The sequence below is a fragment of the Etheostoma cragini genome, chromosome 6, assembly GCF_013103735.1.
Source record: "Etheostoma cragini isolate CJK2018 chromosome 6, CSU_Ecrag_1.0, whole genome shotgun sequence".
NCBI lineage: Eukaryota > Metazoa > Chordata > Actinopteri > Perciformes > Percidae > Etheostoma > Etheostoma cragini.
Genome location: NC_048412.1, coordinates 17,249,060 through 17,271,434, shown reverse-complemented (window position 1 = coordinate 17,271,434; position 22,375 = coordinate 17,249,060). Strand labels below are relative to the sequence as shown.

The following is a 22,375-nucleotide window of genomic DNA, read 5'->3' as shown; positions in this document are numbered from 1 at the left end:
GTGTCAGTACGGTCTATATACAAAGTTGATTTGCCTTTTCAACACGGCTCATTTCTCAAACACCTATTTGGAACACGGCAGGGACATCGTCTCGTTCTAAAGTCTAAAAATATGTATGTAATACAATATACTGTATGTGTCATAATTTTCTAAGATACAATATTTTTGAACATTGCATTAAAGCTATAATGCGTAGTTTCTGTCTAACCCATGAGGGATACTAAGTAATGACATCAAATTGTTGACATGTCCACATGATACCCCCCCCCCCAAAAGAGGTAATTGTCTTCGTTCAAATTTCTTTGTCGCCGGATGCCACAATCTTCTGAGAAAGACAGGGAGAGTTGTGTGGAGGCGATAGTCTTAATTAGCTTTGTAGCAACTCATTTGGCAATGGCCTGATTGTAACAGACGTTCATTAATGTCAAAAGTTACGCAATAAAGCTTAAAATATGGCAATTTAATATATGTGTTAATATATGCCTCATATATTTTATGTTTAATGATCAAACTTAAAAGTAGAACCCCCCTGAACATTGTTGCGCAATTCATGTGACTGGTAACAAATACATTATGAAAATAATTATCTTTAATTGTAGTTGTCAGAGAGGTGTTGTTTCACCTATGTGGTAATATTAGATGTCATACTTTGTGGTGTGCTCAGATCAGAATGTTCTCATAAAAAGGGTCACTCACATACAAGTCAGAGACTTTGGAGACATAATTGATACAAAAGCATCTCTCATTAGACCCTTCCTGACTGATCAAATCTTAACAAAGCTTCTACAGAGCCACAGAAGAAAATGCACAGCTATTTTCTAGATTTTAGATTTAGATTTTTAACATCTAAAATGTGTGCCAGTATAAGATAAACTGAATATGTTTAAATGTCTAGGTTAGACAAACGATGGTTGCTTAATCATAATACAAAAACTTTAAAATCTTTTGGCATCTGACTGTTAACAGTGTTCATATATGGAATTGAACGGCACCCTCTGGCGTATCACTGTATGTAAGCAAAAGGAATGAGCACCATTAGAAAAGCATTATTGTTTTTTTAAAGCCCCATGATGCATATCATCACATTTTTGTATGGTTAAACATTGTGCTAAGTAACATACCCAATAAGCATCAGGAAAAAAAGGAATAAGCAGTATTTGCTACTAGCAGATGTAAACAATCCTTTAACAGCAGTTTAATAGCATCCAAGGAAGTGAAGTGAATTGCACGTTGTTGAGCGCATCAGGTGTTGGTATGTCTTTAAGCACTTTAAGGTTGTGACATCATCAGCTTAATTAATGCACCTAAGCTGCTCAGGCTGAGCAATCAGCTGGCACGCTGGTATTAATGAGCTGATGATACCTCTTCCTGGCGCTTTTTTGGTAAAAAAGGACTGAAACTGAAACAATGTTGTTTTTTGAAGTAATTCTACTCAAATACGTTTTAAATACCAATGAATCACCTTGTTTCTTGATGTGGTATTACATTAGCATGTATATATATTGTACAATGTATGGAATCACTATGAATAATAATTTGGCAAAATAAAATACACAATTTGTTTATACTTAGGTTATATATTTTACTACATAAATGATTCCCAGAATTTGATATGGAAAATTTAGAATTAATGAAAATGATCACATCTGTTTCTACAAATGTTGTAAAAACAGAAGTGATACAGTTTGTGCTGTGTTTGATGTTGCTGGCAAAGTAACCCAAGCACACTGTCACTTAAAGTAGTGCTAATTGCTACAATCAACCCCATTAAAGAAGGAGCTTCTGATTTGCTCTTCTAATAGCCAGACCTGATCGTCAGATGCAGAAACCTGAGCCAACACGGTTGGTAAATGAGTATCCTCCCACTGAAAGCCATCAGTAATCACATGGTTGCATGGGGAGATGCTAGCACCAGTCCATCTGTGTTGTAAATGAGATCTAAATGAAATCTAATACTAGAAGCTGTATTCAGGAGGGAACCACTGTTGAGCTCTAGACACTGATTGAAAGGGGCAGCGGCCAGGAAATAAAATGGGAGCAGTGAAGGGGATAGGGAGGCGGGTGGTTTACATTATGAGCCTGCAACTTTCAGCTTAGTTAAACATTTTCAGAAACGGTAATCAGGCAGATATGAACTGAGCAGTTTGAGCGTCTCCTTGAAGGTGCTGATGTTAACTTTGAATAACAGTACCGGTAATTAAAACTAGGATGTGATGAGTCTAATTGGCAGTCAGGATGACGGAGTATGAGGTAGGGGAATAGGAAACTGTATTGCTTCTTTGTTTTCAGTTCATTTCACTGCTCCCCGCTGATTTCCTCACTTTCTCTTGCACCACTTGAGCTATCCTATTTATTTAATTGGGTACACAGCACTACAGGTGACAATGACCCATAGGAACTGGGGTAATTTGTGCTCTGCTATTGTTTCAGTCGTTGGGTAAAATATTTTCATGTAGTTCACATTACTTATCAGTTGAAGTATATCCAATACAATTTTTTCTGTCAAAAGAAATACTAAATAATTAGACTTTCCAGTATATTCTTCTCTGTGACTTAAAATTAAGCATGCAACGTGTGATTCCAAATAAAAATAACATTTTCTGTAACTGGAATGAGCATCTTTGGCATTTCCTGTTTTTACAAATAATGCAGAAAAAATTGGGACGGTGAACAAGTGACGAAGATACGTGATGAAAATGTATATGATTGCTCCGTAATGTAGTAGCAAAAAAGTGGTATGGGTGAACTAACTCCATTCTGTGCTTACCCAAAGTTAAAAAAACAACAAGACAATATCAGTTTGGAATATAAAATGTTCTCTATTTATAGCTTACATCACTGTGATAGCATTTTAATCCATACTATAGTCCTAAGATTAATATCGTATTAAAAGTTAAAAGATTGAAAACTCAATTTCACACATCAAAAGGTGAATAAACTGAGTTTTGGTGGCTTTCCCCTCTACTGCATTTCCACTTGTGCTCTGGGAGGAGAAATGCAGGATGGGAATTAAAGAGCGGAAGGATGAGGACATGGAGAAAGGGATGGAGTGAGGGAGAAAAATGAGATGAAAGGATGATGGAGGGAGGAAAAAGAAGTGAGGGAGAGGAACCTCGAGAAACTCATATGACATGCAGCCATTCGCCGCAGCAAGTGATGAGTTTTCTTATGACAGTTACTGTATGAGTACAGACTGATTTATTACGGCATGGCAGGCATGCGAGCGTGCACGCACGCACGCATGCACGCACGCACACATGCGCGACACCACACAAACAGATTAACAACACCACAGCACCATATTTTACAGGCTACCTTGGAAAAGAGATTGAAAGCAAGACAGGGTGATTGATATGTGGTTGTGTAACTGGTGTACAGCTAGCTAGGCCAACAACATGCACAGCTAGGCCAAGCTAGCTGTACATGTTGTTATTGTGCAGCTCATAACACTGAGAAGCAATCCCGTGATCATCTGAGAGATTATTTTAAAGTCTGTCACCTATTGATTTACTGCTCAGCTTCTCCCTTACATCGCTGCCAGATATCATTCATCACGTTCTAGTGCTAAGAGATTTAGCGTGATCAACATGATTTAGCCAGTTGTGTAATCCTGACAAGAGCAACATGAGAGAAAAGTGGGAGCACTTGCCAAGATCTAGAAGTAAGTACAGTAAATCTGAATTGAGTTATTTTTTGTAACTCACCGTGAAACTCTGTGTTCTTTGCATATACGGGTGAAAACGGCAAGTGTGAAATGAATATGCATGTAGTTGTTCAGCAGGATCAGCAGCATGCCCAGCCAGCTGGTGCTGTGAAGTTAACTGAGCTAAAGGTCTCCTTTGAAATCAGCACATTTCAGTTTAGATGGCCCTTTCTGATGCTTTATGGTCAATGAAAATGAATAAATAATCAATTAGATGTCAGTATTTAATGGATAAGGCTAGTGATATTCTATTATTGTCATATTGTCCCGTAAAATGACAAGTGGGTCATTTCCGCTGAGGTTGGGTATCATTTTTCCATTTTGTTTTTTTAAAGCATTTTTTAAAGCTAAGAGTGACTCACTACAATATCTCTACTTAGTGGCCTCTTATTGTCCAGCTCTCATAACACAAATGAGAGAAGCTTTGAATCAATAAATAATGTTCATTTGCTTATTTTAACAAATTAATATATGATAAGGCTGTCGTGATGACTCTGATTGGCGGAGCTAGTTGGGTTCAAATGCAGCCTTTACATGTGAAGCGACAATGTTCTCCTAAAAAGATGGCAAAATAATCACAAATCAAAGATAAGGCAGTAAAGGGCAAAGAATAGCTATTCGGTTAAAGTATTTTTATTATTCAGGTATCAATGATACAAACATTTATATTTTCAAATTAGTTTTTAAACTACCATTATTATGAAACGACTTCTATCACAAATGTTGTTTATTAAGTTGATATAAAGGCCTATAAATACAGGAAATATCAAACAAAGTTTTCTGGTTTAATTCTTTATTCTTTTGACCATAAATATATCCCTCAAACAAATATTGCTTGTAAATTTGTATTGCACGAGCACAGGAATTTACTTTGCGTCCATAATGTGGCCGTATAATGTGGCCTGCGTGTTCAGCTATTGTTGTTTTTTGTTGTTGAATGAAGCAATATATTTGAGACTTGTTTCGTAATGATTTACACCTTTAGTGCCACAGACAGGTTATGGAAATCAGAAAGTTTGAGATATGGACAGTGTGAATAATATGATTTCCTTGATTTGAGGCTGATGCGATCGGAATGACAAACATGAGTCTATGTCTGTTTTTATGAATCCAGACGGCCCAGATGACTGCTCTCCACACCTCAGCTTCGTGTCTATACATTTCAGTGACTGTGTGCATGACTCACCAATATCGTCAATTTTTAGGCCTGGTCTAAGTGTGTAGTCTGGTTCTGTAGGCTCTGGCTCATCATCCACGTCAGAGGCTGAGAGAGAGACGGAGAAAGGGAATTGGGTGAGACAAAGAAATAGGGCGGGGGAGGATGAGGGAGCATAGGTTAAACCATTGCTCCAACCCAAAAGATTTTAATTAGATTCATGTTTGACATCTTGAAAGAAACATGCAAGAGAGCGGCTAGCCAAGGGTGTAAGGGTTAAGAAAATCCCCCGGAGCAGATAGACTGACAAGCCACAACATCACCAGAAGTCCTGAGAGAGAGAGAGAGAGAGAGAGAGAAAGAGAGAGAGCGAGGGAGAAAAGGGAAGATGAGGAGAGGCAGATCAAACTGAAGAGAGGCAGTGTGTGAAAAGGAAAGGAGAGCAGTGGGGGTTCTGAAAAGGAGGAGAGGTTAATGCTACAGGGCTGTGGAATTTAAAAGGACCGGACAGGCCAGGGATCAAAGTCTGTGTGTGTGTGTGTTTGTGTGTGTGTGTGTGTGTGTGTGTGTGTGTGTGTGCGTGTGTGCGTGTGTGTGTGGGAGAGAGTGTCAGTGAGACAGGGCCGAGAGGCTGAAGGAAGGAAGGAGAGCAAGTGAGAGAGGTTAACACTACATATACATAGCCACCCACTGACCGCACACATCAGTAAATGGATTCTAACGGGGAGCGAGGGAGGAGGGGTGAAAAAGAAGGAAAGAGGGAGCATAGAGGAGGGGGAGAGAGGAAGGAGGCGGGTGTGAGGGCCTTTAAAGCTGGAGTTGCTCCATTCTGCTGCTGTGGAGGGAAAGCAGGAAGAGAAAGAAGAGAGAGAGACAGAAAAGAGAGAGAGAAGGAAAGAAAAAGAGGAGCAAGGAGGGTTCTGTGCTGTGACTGAAAATGCTGCAGGGGAAACTCAGCAGGAGTATTTATAGCTCTGCCTGTTTTAGACTGTATTTAGATTATGTATGCATCTGTATGTAGCTGATGTGTGTGTATGTGTGTGTGTGTGTGTGAGAGAGAGTAATAATTGTGTGTGGGGGTTCGTGGGGAGCCCGGTGCCTGCCAGATGGGTGCAGGTACAGTCTGCAAACAAGTCCAAGCATTACACACACACACACACACACACACACACACACACACACACACACACACACACACAAAGTGAAAGACTAACCCGTGGAGCAGCAGACGTAGACTCGTAGTCTGAGACAGCTGCGGCCGTGATGGTGGGTGGGCGTGGCTGTAAAAACACAAAATGCCCAATAGATCAACATGTGCATTACCAGGCATTTAATGCTTTGAATGATGTGGTGTTCTCAATAAAAACTGACCTGAAGTTGGGTTTTGCTGCTTCAAATGCAAGCAACATTTCAAAAATAATGCACCAATCCAAACCTGTGGATCAGTATGAGCACTGCCACTCACTACGCTTTTCAGTTATTTTACTATCCTAGAATACACTGATGAACGGAGTTCATTAAGGTGGAATTTTGTCTCCTTTCCTTTTTAATGTGCATATGGATGATTTGTCACCGTTAAATGCATCCAATATACGATGTACTGTATGATAATATGGCAATATGCTCACTAATCACATTATGTATGCAGATTATTTGGTAATCCTTTGTCCGAAAATAGTGCTGATTTACATCAACTTTTGAGGTTTGTTATGACTGAATGTAGCATTTAATGATGGCATGAGACTGCTTCTAAAACAACCAAGATTGTGTAGTGCTAGCCAAATGTTGGTGGTGTGCCTACCTTTTCTGCCTTAATAACATATCTTAGTTATTAATATGATGTGATTATATTTTAGTTAACTTATATGAATTTTACTATATATTTATTGCTGTATTTTTGTAAATGTTGTCCTTTTTTATTGCACAATGGGCTTTCTATTTGTGTCCGGAATAAAGTCAGGTCAGAGTGTGTGCCCGATCTTATCTACCAACTGAGCTATCCGAGGGCCGAAAACGGTGTAGTTCTACTGCAGGTTCCTAAATGTGGTAGATGGTTGAAAGTTTTGGCACATCGACCTAACAACAATGTGTCTATATTGATTTTTCCTCACACTGCACTTGAGTAGAACAGAGACATTATTCATGTTATTAGTAACACCTGCGCCTTTACTTCTATGACAAAGTGTCTGCTGTTAAAAAAGGCCTTTGTGCAACAACAAACATACATTAAAACTGTCAAACTTTTCCCAAATTCTAATGTCTTTAATTTAAATATTATAACCAGCCAGTTGTACCACATTCATACAACTTTAAAATTGATATAACCCTTTGTTGTGATAATTGAAAGACAGTTTTGAGGCTTTGCAAACACCAGCCTCCAAAAGACCCTAACACAAGGAAGATAGATGAAGTGAAGCACAGAGCAGCTTTGTTGTTTCTGCAGAACAAAACTAAAATTTCTCAGGCACGTCTCCCATAGAGTAAAGTAGCGTAAATGAGTGCTGCACTCATCATATAGCAACTGAATGCATAAGACATTTATCTTTGGCCGGACATATTTGTTTTATTAATTGTTTCATGACCAAAGCCAAAAAAAATCATTCATACATTGTCATATTTGTTCAAAGTGTTTCAAGTTAATTTGAAAATGGATGAGCAATGCTTGACTGCAGGGTGACATGATTAGATGTGATATAGCAATTTGTTATGCTGAAATTACCTGAGGATGGACTGAATTAATCATCAAATCCACTTAACAATAAAAGAATAACATGTTTAATCTTACAGGGAGTGTTTGTCCCATTGCAGCTCTAGTCTCACAAGCGTTTACTAGGATTCATAGTGTTAAAATGTATTTCAAGGACATAAACAAGCACTTAATAGTGAATTGGTTTGATTCCACTCACAGATGTAGTAGTACTCCTGTCCAACGTGGAACTCGTAGCCCAGTGAGAAGGCGCTGTAGCGCTGGAACTTCTCAGAGAACTTGATGGGCGCGTGGGGGGCGTGGGGCCGGTTACACTCCCACCTTTTGAAGCCCAGCTGGGGATCGCAGTTCCTGTAACCGCGATAACTGACCATGTAGAGGATGTACTGCTCGCCGGTGCCTACCATGCGCTGGCTGTCGTTGTAATGAGGGCAGTAGATGTCCAGGTAGTCGTTGACGTTCACCTGCATTGTGTAGCCCTCCCTGCGCAGACTGGACACAAAGGGAGAAAGCGTAAACCGTCAGAATAAGCATAATAACAAAGCTGCGCAATGCACATATCATATTAATTATTACTATACTAATTAAAGGTTGTTTTTTCTTTTAGACATGAAAAATAATTGCATTTTTCTTTACAGACACATTCAAACTAACTAGAGTCAACATATTATTGGACATGTTCTTGATTGTTTCCCCCAATAGAAAAACCATGTTTACAGATTAATACAGAATTTGAGAGGAGAAACTGCTTTTGCCTGCCAATGAGATTTTTAGTATTATGTCTAAACTGCCCCTTGAAATTAATAAATAAGTTATCAACCACTAATGAATAACAATACATGTTATTTATATAGTGCAACTCATGCATTGGATGTTGCTGTTCATGGTGCTTAAAAAAACACAAATAAATGAATTAACAGTACGCCACACATATTACACTGAATATTTTCAACTAAATACTAGCACACATATTTAAATATTTGCACAGAGTAGCACCTTCTCCAATGGCACACATACACACACACACTGTAGCTGCAATATTTGTTGTATGTTGTCATAGTTAGCATGATGTTCCACATATAGCATGAACACTGCCTTTACACAACACTCACATATCTTCACCTGTGGTCAAAAAAATCTTTGTGTGAGTTTCATTAGGTTATCACCAACACAAAGCAGGTGTGTGTAAGAGTGTGTGTTTGTGGCTGCAGGGCTGCTGCATACAGAGACTGCGGCGCTGGCTCTTCAGTATGAACTGAAGGCCCCAGGGCCACAGCTCCTTCTCCTGGTGTCAGCGCAGCGTTGTCCCCTAACCCCAGCGCTCGTACATCAACCTGAGCGCAACGTTGCACTCACGTCAGCCGTCAACATCTTTGCCACGTCTCCCCCAAAGCTCATATATCAGCGTCAACCCCAAAAAAGACTGCTTGACAGGGAGATAAGGTTTGAATCTGTGTCTGTGTATGTGTATGTGTGTGTAGGTTGTGTAACAAAGTGAAATATTCTTTCTTGACATCCAAAAGGCCCCTTTTTCTCCCCATCACAGACACAGGTCCATATCTGGGTGACAGAGACAGCTTACCGTTGTAAATCACACACACACACTCACTCACTCATTCAATCACTCACTCACTCACTCAGATGTTATAGTGGTGACATCATAAAATCACAAGGGGGCAGCAGTGTGTCGTCCTCAGACTGGTGTTCCCTCTCTCTTTGCCAGTTCTAGGTCATGTCTCACGGGGAATTATTATTCAATTATTAAATGAAGATCAAAACACTGTTTCCAGTGTCTCCCTCTTTCCATCACTTCTTACTGCTCTCTTCAAATCCTTCCTGAATTTGTCTTTCTCCCCCTGCTTTACATTTCTCTCATCTCTTTCTTTCAGACTAACATGAACGGAAGATTAATTGCTCAACATTCATCCTTTGCTCTCTTCCCCCTCTCCACTCCTCACTTTCTCTCATTACATCACTTACTAACCTACAGAGGATATTACTGGTAGAAAAAAAGCGTAAAATGCTTCAAGGGAACTATATTTATAGTGAATGCAAAAAAGAGAGAGAGAGAGAGAAAAAACACAAGTGAGGGATGAGTTTAGTTCCACCAGGGAGGTGTGAATGCAAATTGAGTCAAAGAGTAAAGAAAGCAAGAACAGAGCAGACAGAAAAAAGAGGCGGTTGTAGAGTTTTACGCAACAAAAGAAATGCAAGTTCTCAGAGAGGAAGGGATCATGGCAAAAAAGAAAGCATGGGAGAGGGCAACTCGGAGCATCTTGAGTAATTTGAAAGTAAATCACTTTTCTAAATTAAAAGCTGGCTTTAAGATTCCCATTGTGTATACATGTTTTTGTGTGTCTATGAATGCACGTGCGCCTGCTTTGGTGTGTGTGAGTGCATTTCTATGTGTGACCTGACAACCTTTTATATTAGATGGAGAGACTTTTTTAGGGAGTGTGTCTCTGACATGCAGTACACATGTACACAGATAAAATACAAAGAATGGGTGAGTCACCATAAGTGCGTTTTAACAGCAAACACTGCACTTTGTCAATTGTACATGGTGGTTTTGCAGGCTGTTGTTTTGTAAAATCTGGGGATAGTAAATGAGAAAATTGCGGTTGCTATTGGCTATGTAAACTGGCCGGTGTGTGCAGGATGTTCCGTGTTGTGCTTGCGACAATTCTGTCTGACCAATCAGTGTTTCGCAGAGTTTTGACTCAACCTTCTAGTATCAGCTCAGCTCGCTTGGAAACTCACCGAGGTGGTGCCAACAACATAAGCCGGTACCAGGTACTGTCCACAACTTGTGCAAGCAAGTCAAGTTGAGCAGAACTGTGGTGTACCATGAAATGGAAATACAGCATACGAAAACATTATGCTTTAATTTCAGAAATATCAGAGAATAAGAGTGAGAGTGAGTTTGTGTTGGAGAGACCATGTTTTGGAGAGTTAATGGTATTAAAAGCATGATTTTAATAATTCCTATGATGTCTCATTTGTCTACAATGACATATTGCTTGTGCATTAAGTAACAAGTAATGTTGAACACCCTGTACAACATAATGTAATCCAATACAACAGTACTGGGCTGACTTTGTGCACCCGTCTGACATATCTGTACTGACTACAGTCAGTTTTATAGTGAAGTAATATTTACTCTCCTGGCATTCTATTGTATTCCATTGTAGGTGGTTTTTTTCACACAGTCTGTCAACATGGTTTTATTCCTAATGTTTTCAACCACAAAGGTAAATGTACTGATGTGTACAGAGGGAATTATGCTATAGAAAAAAAATAGGCTCTGTGAGAATGATAAAAAGAATAAAAGAACCAACTTAAGTGAAGAAGTAGGCTACAAACTGTCTGTTATGAATATGCCCTTTTCTTTGTGAAAAGTTGGTGTGACAGCCCCATACCAGTCACAATTGTGTTTTTTTTTCCAGTCTGCTTAAAAAAAGAGAATGCAATACATTTTTTAAATCCACTCTGATTAAGGAAACCATGATTCTCGTTTTATTCCAAAATGTTGACCCTATTTTATTCCATTGTGTTATATTGGAGTTTATTGGATAGTAATGCTCCCTGAAAAATTCCAAATAAAGAGAGATGGGAAGACACAGTAATACAGAAAGTAAGAGGTGGAGTAACTTATGAAATGTCATTGATCTGCTCTCTCCTGGTTCCTCCCTTTCACTTTCATTTTATGTTGGATCACCACTGATTTCCTCCTTTTTACTTGACACCTGGTTAGTTGAAGCCGATAGCAGGGAGAGCCGAGCGATGGCGCGGGATGTTTCGTCAACAATAAAACTCTGAGGAGCAAAGTAGAGGCTTTGATGAGCAAAATGGAAGGGTGGAGAGAAAGATGGGAGGGTTTATAGGATGAGACGAGGGGTAGTTGGGGTTAAAAGATGCAACGTCTGGCCACCAGAGAGCGGAGGGTGATAGCGGGAGGGAGCAACAGCTAAGAGCAAGATCAAAGTGGGCCTGGATCAATGTCACTACTGTAAAATCACATAAGAGAGTGTGTGAGAGAGAGGGAGAGGGAGAGAGAGAGAAAGAGAGAGAGAGAGAAAGAGAGAGAGATTGTTACCTATATAAATCAGTGGAGGGCAACATAATGCCACAGAGTTACCCCCTGCCTGCTTATTATCTGGCTGGCCTGTTGGATCACCGTACGTCAATAAAACACTTTGACAGTAAGAGCGATCATCCCTTCTTGTAACAAGAGCTTGGAGGACCAGATTACTCTGTTGTTCTCTGTTGGTAAAATGGCTGACCCAGTAGAGAATGGGGGAAGCGGGCTGGAAGCTCAAAGGTTTAAGCAAGTGAGTGTAGTTTTCTTTTCCACCGTGACAGAGTCGTAGCATGATATTAAAGTGAATACATGCCAAGTCAATTCAAAAGCACATTGGTCAATATAACAAAAAAGCATGACAACACCATAATCATGCATGTGTGCCCGTAAGATTATTTACATGGTGGTGATCAATCAATGATTCTATGCAAACAGTCTGAACCAATCAGAACTGTCAATGTGAATATGCTGCTCTAGCTAAATATTCTCAGCTGAGAAATATTACTTATTTAGGTACATTTTACACATGGCTTGTTGAAACCTCTTGGGTGACAGGTCAGCAAATATTGCAAAAAAAAAATCTGTTGCAACGGAAACCTGAGAGAAACGCATAGCAACAATCAGCCAATAAGAGACTTAGCTACCATCATCCTAAATAAGAAGTTTGAACTTGTTGCAAATTGTTTCATCACGTAGTCTGTGGATTCACATATTCATATTTCCCGGATTTATTTATTTAACTTGTATGTATTACATTACTTCTGACACTGTGCTGGATAATGTGTTTCCTTCACCCAAGTAAGATTGTCTAATGTTATCTGACCTGACATAACCTTGTAAGACTTATATTAAGTAATTTAAAACTTAAAAATGCAAAATATTCCTCAGAGACCTTCACAATTACTTTCTCATGAGAGATAAATCTAGCTGTCAAGAGCAAATGCTAACATGTTAGCATGGAACATCGGAGGAGCTAGGGCACACAAGGACATACTTTTTTGAATTCTTTTAATTCTTTTTTAAAACTTCTAACTGCACAATTATCAAAAGTAGAGAACCACGGGTGTCTGATTGTGTTACAAGGGTTTAAGTGCCAAAAAATAATCAGATATACCAAGGTATATCAAGGTTAAAAAAATCAAAGGAGCCACTACTGATGGGTACAAGGTAGGGCTGGATTAAAACTTGTCCAGCAATGTTACAAATGATTGCCAATCAGGACTTAAAAACCACTGTGCTTCTCGAGGACGGAATTCTTAATCCCATCTCAGTACGGTACAGAGATGCTAACATTGTGCGGGAGGACTCCAATCAACCAGCAGTGCGGCAAGCATAATTGAATGGCTCCCCGTTGAATGGAGACTCTCAGAGATCTGTAGCATCAATGAGGCCCCCGTCAAACACAGGCAGGAGTCCGTCCTACTGTATCCTCGTCCCACTTCATCTGCTCTGCCTCTCTCTTTTGTCTCTTTAACTTCATTTCTTCTCACTTTCTCTGTTCCGGTCTAAATTTGGCTTTCACCTGAGAGGAAGCATGCAGACAATAGTGTTTTAAAGAAGAACTTGTGTGTATATACTGTGCATTTACCTTAGTTATCTATTTCATTAGTGGTTGACATTAAAAATATTGACATGTGCAACTGCTGGTAAATAAGAATACCGTCCTTCTCTTTATTCTTTTCCTCTCCATCATGGAACTTGCCTGTTGGTGGGTGGGTGTGTGTGTGTGTTTGTGTGTGTGTGTGTGTGTGTGTGTGTGGTGGTCTGATAGGGTTTAGTAGTTAGGTCGGTTCTAAATTTTCCCCATTGAAATCAATACCTGTCTAGAGTGTGTCCAACAGACTGGAATATGCTGCCTTCTCTCAAGGCCGCAACACACACACAAACACACAAACACACACACACACACACACACACACACACACACACAGTCTTGCCCTGCAGAGCGATGGTTCATCATTGGTAATTGATCAAAGTATTACAGCTAACAGGGTTTCTTGCCAAGCGGCTTCACACGCAGCACTGACATGATCTCTTAACACGAACAGCATTCTCCAAATCCCTCTCTTTCTCTTTTTCCTTCCTTTTTCAAATATCATCTACCTCGTTTGCTCCATTTTTCTGCTCTTGTCTGGCTTTTCTTGAACTCTTAAGCACTCCTTCTCTTTCCTCTCCTCCACTCCTTCCTCCATCCATCATCTTCTCCCTCTCTCTTCCTCCCTTCCTCTCTCTGCCTGTGGATATTGACTATGTGGTGTGAGAGAAAGAGTGCTCCGGCAACACGAAAACCTAATGGCAGGCGTTATTAGCCCTTTGAACTGAGCTGTCTCGTTTTAACACAGAGCCACGTTTTACCGACACACACCTAACCCATTATGTGTACGACAGTCATGTTCTCCTGTACATACATGTTTGCAATCAACCATTCATGCTTTAGTTTGTGTTTTTTTGTCCATACACACATGTGCACAGATGGACGAATGTGAGGAAATAAAAATGAACAACTGCATGAAACAACAGATGGCGGAACACGGAGACAAAGGAGAAAAAAGCAAGAAGAAGAGGAGATCAGAGACGTGGGCAGATAAAAGGATGAACGACAAAAGTGGGAAGGAGGAAAGACAGCGCACTTTGATTAAGAAAAATGTTGTTTAACCTGGGAAAGAGACCTGGACTTGTGGTCTTTACCTTAATTTGCGTGTTTATTGATTTTGTTTTCAACTTTAATTCATCGGCCATTTCACAACCATCCCACTCAGCCTATTTTACGCTCTAAAGGGTTTAAGGCTACTTCTACCTCAAGTGTCATTCACCAATTATCTTCCAGTGCCAACCAATCTCTCCCTCTTATTCTATCACTTTGTTCCATCAATCCTTCCTGGGCCGCTCTATCTCTCTGTTTCCCCAACATCTCCTGCTGTCTCTGTTCCCAAAGCCCTTACATGAGCAATAGTGATCCCATCAGACACTGGGCCAGCAGCGGCAAAGAGACACACACAGAACAGAAAGAGAGTGTATGTTCCCTAAGCTCTCCCATGATTGATAGTGATCCTGTCTGATGGCTGTGTATAGACTCAGCACTCAGTGAGACATTACCCTTTGACCCAGCTATTGATTCTCTGCATTCGCTGCCCAAAACACACAACACTGGTCCTGACCCTGCTCACGCAAAAAACAAACAAAAACAAACAAAACCACACACACACACACACACACACACACACACACACGCACATCCACACACACACACACACACACACACACACACACACACACACACACACACACACACACGCACACGCACACATACACACGCACTCGTCTTTGTGTACAGTCCTATAGATTGATAGTTTGGCGGTGTCCTGTGAAACCTGATCAATCTGCTGCATAACAATCATTCTCCCTGCCTGCCTCAGCCCACTTCCTGGCCGAGTCACATGGCACCCATGTCCCGCTGACTGATGTGTTTGGGTCAGGGTCTGGAGGCTTGAATATCAGGGCTGCGGGGAAAAGTGCTCCAGAGCTGGGATAAACCGTTCTCAACAACAACAACATTACTCAGATCTCTCTCCTGAGCCACATTAAAGAAAGGATCCAGGGCAAGAAAACAGTGCTCGCCAGACAGAAGAATAATGTGGAAAGAGTTCAATTCAATTCAATTTCATTTGTAGTGTCAAATTATAACAGAAGATATCTCAGGAAACTTCACAGATGGGTCTAGACCACACTCCACCAAGAGCATGCATTTGGAGCCACATCAGCAGTGTGTGTGTGCGTGGCCAACTTGGCTAATGTAAGAAACAAAATCCTCTATCAAGTACTTCAAACAGAAAAAAAACAAAAGCTCTGAATGATTTACAACCGCTTTTTGACCCATGTTCATAATCACAGACAAGTTCAACACGGAGAGGATATTTTCGCCATTGTGAGTCCAAGGAGGTGAGGCCAGAAAGAAAAGCGAGACAGAGAGGAGTGCCAACTGAGCTCCAGCCTAATGGGCTTCCAAGACAAAACCACAGCTGGCTTTCAACATTAGTCTCCATGACGACAGAAGAAGCCCTAGTTATGGAGCTATTGTAGCAAAAAAGGGGGCTACAGGGGTTCATTGCTTTGTGCAAAAACCCATCTATCCCCTCTTTATCCACCATCTCCCCTCTGTCTCTCTAATGGCTAATTAAGTACCACTTGTTTCTATTCAACATTATCACAAATCATCAGCTATTTCTGTGACAAATTCAGTTTCACACCGTTTTCAGGAGATTGTCTTTTGTTTCATCTCAGTTTGCCTGCAATACGAACAAAGAATTAAGGCTTAAAGCAGAGGGGGAAAGTAGGGGTGTGTTACTAAGGGCTACGGGCAAAATTTGGATGGGTCGTGTACTGTACGACCAGCGAGACCGTCAGGGCTGTGAGACTCCATGTGGATACTAGAGGGGACATCCAAAGGCAAAATAACGACTGAAGTGAATATTGTTAAAGTATATATCCTGTTACATCAGTTACATTACTAAAAAAGGAAGCATCATTCTGAAATTCTTCTATCAGCTAACCACATGACAAGCTGCACGTTTATAATTCATCTCTTAAACCTTGTAATTTGCTCAGAAAGAGATAAAACACACAACAAGAGCAGAAAACAGAGCAAGCACTTAATGTTTTAAGGGCAAATAGAAGCTATGCTCTCATGGTACAACAGACGGATAAACACACACACACACACACACACACGCACACAAAAGGGCAGCAAGGAAAATAGCAGACTTGGTAGGACAAGCAGGCATCAATATGAAGTCTTTAAGTGAAGTGTTTAAATGCGTCTGGGTATTCTTGTCAGATAGAAGATGACATTGAGCTTGAACATCTCAAGCATTATGGAGGTTCTATTAATGCACTGGGATGTGGAGAAGTAATTCAATGTATCCACATATCCTCAACCCCAAAGGCCTGAAATTAAAGCACGCCGATTGAGACACAATGCTAATCTAAGTGAAACCTTTTCCAGTTCCTCTTTAGGAAAATAACTCTACTGTGTCTAATTAATGGAGTAAAACAATAAAACTTGGATAAAACAAGTTTTATAAAAAAAAAAAGAAAAAAATGTTCAGCCTCACTTTGTGTACAGAGTTTTTCTATTTTTATTCTTTATCAAAACAGAACATAAAAGACAAGCACGCCTTCCACAGTGTGCACGCCAAAATGATGACAAAAACAAAAAGATGCTGTTGGGTGATGAATTAGCAAAAAATCTATCAATGCCAGATTTTAACTCAGCGTACAATAGGCTTACAAGTGACTTGTGGTGATGCACGCAAGGGGGGAAACAAAAACTATAAGTTTGTGCAGTGTATCGCTCAATAGCCGTGTGTGAGTGGCCGGGGGGGGAGGCTGTTAAAGATGCAAGTGTATAAAGTACTAGCGTTGCTATCTTCAATTATTCCTCTTGAATATTTCAGAGTCAGCCCGGCCCGCTGCATAATATCTCCCTCACACTCCAGCAAATTACCTGTCAGAGACGTACAACTCTGTAAAGCCTGTGAGAGTCAATACAAACAATAAAACATGAAAATGAAGGACTATGAAGTAAATGGAATGATTAGCAAAGACACGTTTTTAGCTCGAGGCCAGGCAACAACAGAATAAATGCTGGATCCTTGGATGACTAAGTAAAATGTAAGTAAAGGGAGGTGTAGTTTAAGGAAACCTGTTAAGAGTATGATTATGCACATTTGGCTATAGATCCTTGTATGATCCTAGTTAATCATACAAGCATGTGTATCTGTTTGTGTGTCTGTGCGTGTCAGTATTTCCTGATGTGGCTGACGCTCTCCACTGAACATGAGCAGACTCTGTCTGACTTGACAGTCTATCAGTGGAACACTCCTCTCCCATTTCCCTCCCCCCTTTCTCTCTGTCTGTTTCTCCCCCACTATCATTCGCTCTGCCCTACTCTCCTCCTCTGTGTCTCCATCCTTATCAGTGTCCTTCCATCCGTCTCTCGTTCAATTTTTCATTTCAGGTTCAATCTTCTTGACGTCCTCTCACTCCTCCTCTGACAACACCTCTCCCTCCCATTCTGTCTTCCTCTACTGGCCTGTCAATCTGTCGTCCCCGCCCTCTCTGTCTCTCTTTCTCTTTCTCTGTCTCTCTCACTCTCTCTCTCTCTCTCTCTCTCTCTCATGAAGTTAAAATGCCTCCCCATGTGGTACCGACCTGTCAATCATTAGAAGACACTCAGCAAAAGGTGCATTCGTGTGGACCTTGTGGATGGGGCTTTTTCCAAATGCATCTGAGAACATATGTAGTAAAAAAAGCATTGCTGCCATCCATCCAATTAGCATTCAGAGGGTAAAAAAATGAGCACAGATATCTGAAATAATGTATCAATTTTTTTCATGTTCACAAGCAAACAAGCCACTCACAAATACATGCATTTGATGTGCATCTCTAAGCAGTACCGTGAATTTGTGCATGTGAAATTAGTCAGTGGAAGCTGACAAACCAACTCTGACAAAGTGTATCATGGACTTCCAATATGCCCCAAAAGTTGTTTTTTTCCCCATCTGTGTTTTGTGTGTGGGTGTACTGCATGTGTCTGTGCTCACGCTACACCTTCACTGTGACTTACTACTTTAATTTAGATGGTAATTCACATAGACCTTTAGTTTTTATTATTTTGGCAATGTCTTCCATGCTAACTGATCATTGCTTACCATAGGTGCTTTTTGCTCTCAAAATAAATAAACATGATCCTTTCACTGAAATAGTGCACCAAAATATGAAACGCTGTGATGCCTTTTTTATTGCACTTTTATTGCATCTTTTGATGAAGTTTGACTCTTTTGTAGGTTTTGCTCTTTTATTTTATTCTAACTGTTGAGCTATTCATCTGTTTATTCCAAAACAAACTGCTGCTGCTGCAGCCGCAAGCATAAAAGACATCACTGTCTGTGTGCCTAGGGGTATTTCTTAAGAAAGAACAGGAAATGAAAAAGGTATCGGCTGAATCACTATTGTGATTTATAAATGGAAAGAAAGAAAGTTAGCATTTATATCTATAAGGATACCACAGGTTATTACTTTAACTGCCCGTTGCACTGAGTGACATGCACCAGTGACAACAGCAGTGAATTATACAGCGGGTGGCCACATAGGTCCATTTAAAATCGGATATTCCATGTGGGACATTAAGGTTCTTGGATTTGTAGTTGTCTTTCGGTATGGGTTTTGAAATGTGTTGTATTTTTTTTGTACTTGGGCGTTTATTCAAAGGGGACAAAGCAGTGGGATGTGTATATGAGCTCTCATAAAGTCAGCCCACGTCCCAGTGCAACATCCTAGCCATATAAGCAATGCCTGCTCTGCTCTGCTTTGCTCCTGGAATATGAAATATGCATGGACCATAAAGAGCATATGGACCATCCATCTCAATATCCGCTACACCAAACCATCAAAAAAGATCATTAAAGCTAGCACACACAGGCTGGCTCACACACACACGTACACACAAAATGGCACATAAACATGCACTCCCACGTTGTGCATAATGGTTTATCAGTTTCAGTGCCAACTTTCTGCTGACAGAGCACACGCAATAACAGGCAAAGGCATGCACACACTCAAACGGACACACGCAAATGCAATTTCAGGAAAGAAAAGAGAGTTAACATTTGTCCACATTTGCTCACTTCCCATTTCTAGTCTTAATCTAAATACATTATAAGCAGTTGCCACATTATAACAGTGAAAAATAGTCGACACGTAGGGAAACATATTTAAACATATGTCTTTGTTCCTCTCTAAGACGCGCACACACGCACACACACAAATGCACACGTGCCACACCTCCATGCTGTCAATTTGTCTATATTTTCTAACCATGCCTCTGTCAGGCTCTGTCACTCCACTGCAGGGTATTAAAATTTAATACCAGACTCACACTGAGAGAGTGAAAGAGAGAGAGAGAGAGAGAGAGATAGAGAGATAAACAGATAGAGAGAGAGTCAAAGTCACATTGACAGTAAATCAGAAAAAGACCAACTCATGGCCAGTTGGTTTTGCAGACAACAAAAGCACAGATACAGAGCAAAGTGAGAGACACTGTTAACAGTGCAGCAAAATAAAGAAAGTAGGGATGAGGGGGAAGTGAAAGTGAGACATGAAGAAGAAGAAGAAGAAGAAGAAGACTTCTTCTTCTTAAGCGGAAAAACAGAATGGCTCGGGAAGAGAGTAAATTCTCATTCACTCACAGAAATGATAACTCTGACTTCCACTAGGTGAGTTCTCTGCACTTTCATCTCTTTCTCTCATTCCTCACCCTCTTTCTCTCTCTCTCTCTCTTGCTCTTCCCCCTCCCCTCCTTTCTATTACATCTCTTTAATCTCTTTCTAACTGAACTATGTGTCAGCAAGGAGTCTGACACTAAGTCAGCGTCATATTCTATCATCCATGCAGACAAAGACAGGAGCACACGCAAACAGGACAGCTACAAGACGGGCTACATCTTTATCTTATCTCTTTACTCCTTCAGCCCTTCCATCCTCATCCCTCCATCTCACTTCCCCTACAACTTGTCAGCCCAGTTGCAGCCAACATCAATCTGCTAACAGGCACCAATCTCTTGTTAGTTCACACTATTTTCTAAAAAGCCAATTCCAGTTGGTGAAAAGCTCTCATACTATTTGTAAGAATGAGGAAAGAATGAGAGTTGGAAAAAATGGGCAGTATGTGCGTACTCGGAACGGTTTTTCCAACTACCTTGTTTTCACCTTCACAGCAGAGGGGCATAAGTTGGGGGAATTCAATCTTTACCTACAGGTGTAATAATTTACTTTTTTATGTGTAGAGGTGCAAAGTTGGAGGGAATAATTTAACAATGCTGTATGTTTATTATTATTATGGCCAACAGCTGAGAAATCATGTTTTTTCATCAATTTGGTATAGCTCTAAATACTACATTACCCGTGATTCTCATCTGCTGTTGCTATGGAGAAGAAGCCAGGCAAAGGCATGTAGTCGGAAAGCTTTGGCTTTAGCCAATTTTACCTAAAATAGATCCAGAAAGTAAAAGTAAACACAAAATGTAATTTTAGACAGAAAGCATAGAACCAACTACATGTGCTTTGCATTTCTGTATGAATTAATCATTAGCCACATTAGCAATGTGCACATCTACATTTCAAGCTCGAGTGGATATTGGAAGTCGAAGCTGACTTTGTCTCCTGACAATCTCATGTAAAAAAGGCTGTAAGGTTTACCAGATCTTTTCTAACTTAGTGTTCCTGTTTTGTACTGATGATTCAACTAGGAGAGACTCAAGCCCACCCAAGCTGCTCGTCACCTAACATTTTCTCGCATAAAATAAAAGGACTTCTACCTCTGGAAACCTGGACGACCAAAATATCTCCTCCTACTACACAACTCTATTTCACAGAGTTCTCCTCTGGGATACAATACACCTCCAGTTTGCTCCAGTATAAACTCGGGTGTACTGGATACTGCCCATAATGTGAATGTAGGAATACTCAGGGACTAGTTTGAGATTTAAAAATATCTCTTTTGAAACCAGATGTGCCACCTGCTCACCTCAGCTGCTGTGGAGCTCTTTTGACAAACCGACTCCCTGCCTTGTTAACAGCACTTTGATTCAGCCAATTTCAGGAAAATGAAAACATGCTGTCATGTTTTGGGAGGCCGTTGTTGTGCCTTTTAAATGGTAGTGTGTGTGTGTGTGTGTGTGTGTGTGGTTGGCTAAGGATTGATGCAGTATGAGCTGGTGAGCATGTGTGTGTACACCTTCACAGATGTATGTGAGTGGGAAAAGAACACAAACGGGCGCCGCTGACATTACAAAAAAACATATAAGAGAAAAACACATAAGAGAAATGAATCAACAGTTCTTCACTTTTTGACGTTTTCGTCCCCTCTGGCAAGGACTTTCTCCCTCGCTCACTGTCCTTACTTCCCTTCAAACACAACTTGTTTTTCAGTGCTTTGTGCCTCTGTTTGACATCACCTGTTCCCCCCGTCTCCTGCACCTCTCCGTCTTCCCTCTCTCTCGCTCGGTCGGCCACTGCCAATCTATCCACCGTGGCATAAAGTCGTAATCCCTTACCCTTTTTCTCTCCTGTCGTTTACTTCCCTCTCTATCTTGGTAATTATCTCTTCGCCCTGTCCCCTCGTCGCACCCCCTGTCATCCATCTATCTACCTTTATGTAAAATATCTCCATCTGCTTTCACTTTCATACACCATTTTTCATTCCCTACCCTCCCTTATCTCACTGGGCTGACCCCTTCATCCCTCCCCTATTTCCCTCCATCCTTCTATCTCTCCTCCTCTGATCAGTGCCCTCCTTCTGCTGGCCTGCATCCATCTTTCCATCCCTCCTCTCGGTCACGGGCTGATTGAAATTCAAACCCAAGCTTTATTTGTCTGCCCGTGCGGTCGGCGATTTGCTTAGCACACGTTCCTGTCCGAGGCCATGGAGGTTGTGAGCAATCTGGTGATGGGTGTTCTGAGAGAAGATAAAGGAACATCAGAGGCAGTGGCCACCGACTCGTCCATCCATTAGTTTGCTGTAACGTTTATCATTGCCACCAAGCTAACAGCAGCGGCAGCTCTGAACTTAGTCTCTCTGAGGCAGAGTTAACTCACTCTAAATGCTTCAGCACACGTGCATTTAGCTCCCCTAACCGAGGCATCTGTGTTCTTTCCTCTCCCTCTGCCTCCT

At 40.8% G+C, this 22,375-nt stretch overlaps 1 protein-coding gene across 1 annotated transcript in view; it reads right to left on the bottom strand.

Annotated features, from left to right (window-relative positions):
* Positions 1 to 22,375, bottom strand: part of efna3b (ephrin-A3b) — a 56,151-nt gene that overhangs the window by 4,571 nt on the left and 29,205 nt on the right. Inside the window, exons 3-5 of the mRNA XM_034875100.1 lie at positions 7,766 to 8,058; positions 6,074 to 6,139; positions 4,890 to 4,967 (exon numbers count right to left, since the gene is read on the bottom strand). Coding sequence (XP_034730991.1) covers positions 4,890 to 4,967; positions 6,074 to 6,139; positions 7,766 to 8,058 — 437 coding nt within the window. The remainder of the gene's footprint in view (positions 1 to 4,889; positions 4,968 to 6,073; positions 6,140 to 7,765; positions 8,059 to 22,375) is intronic.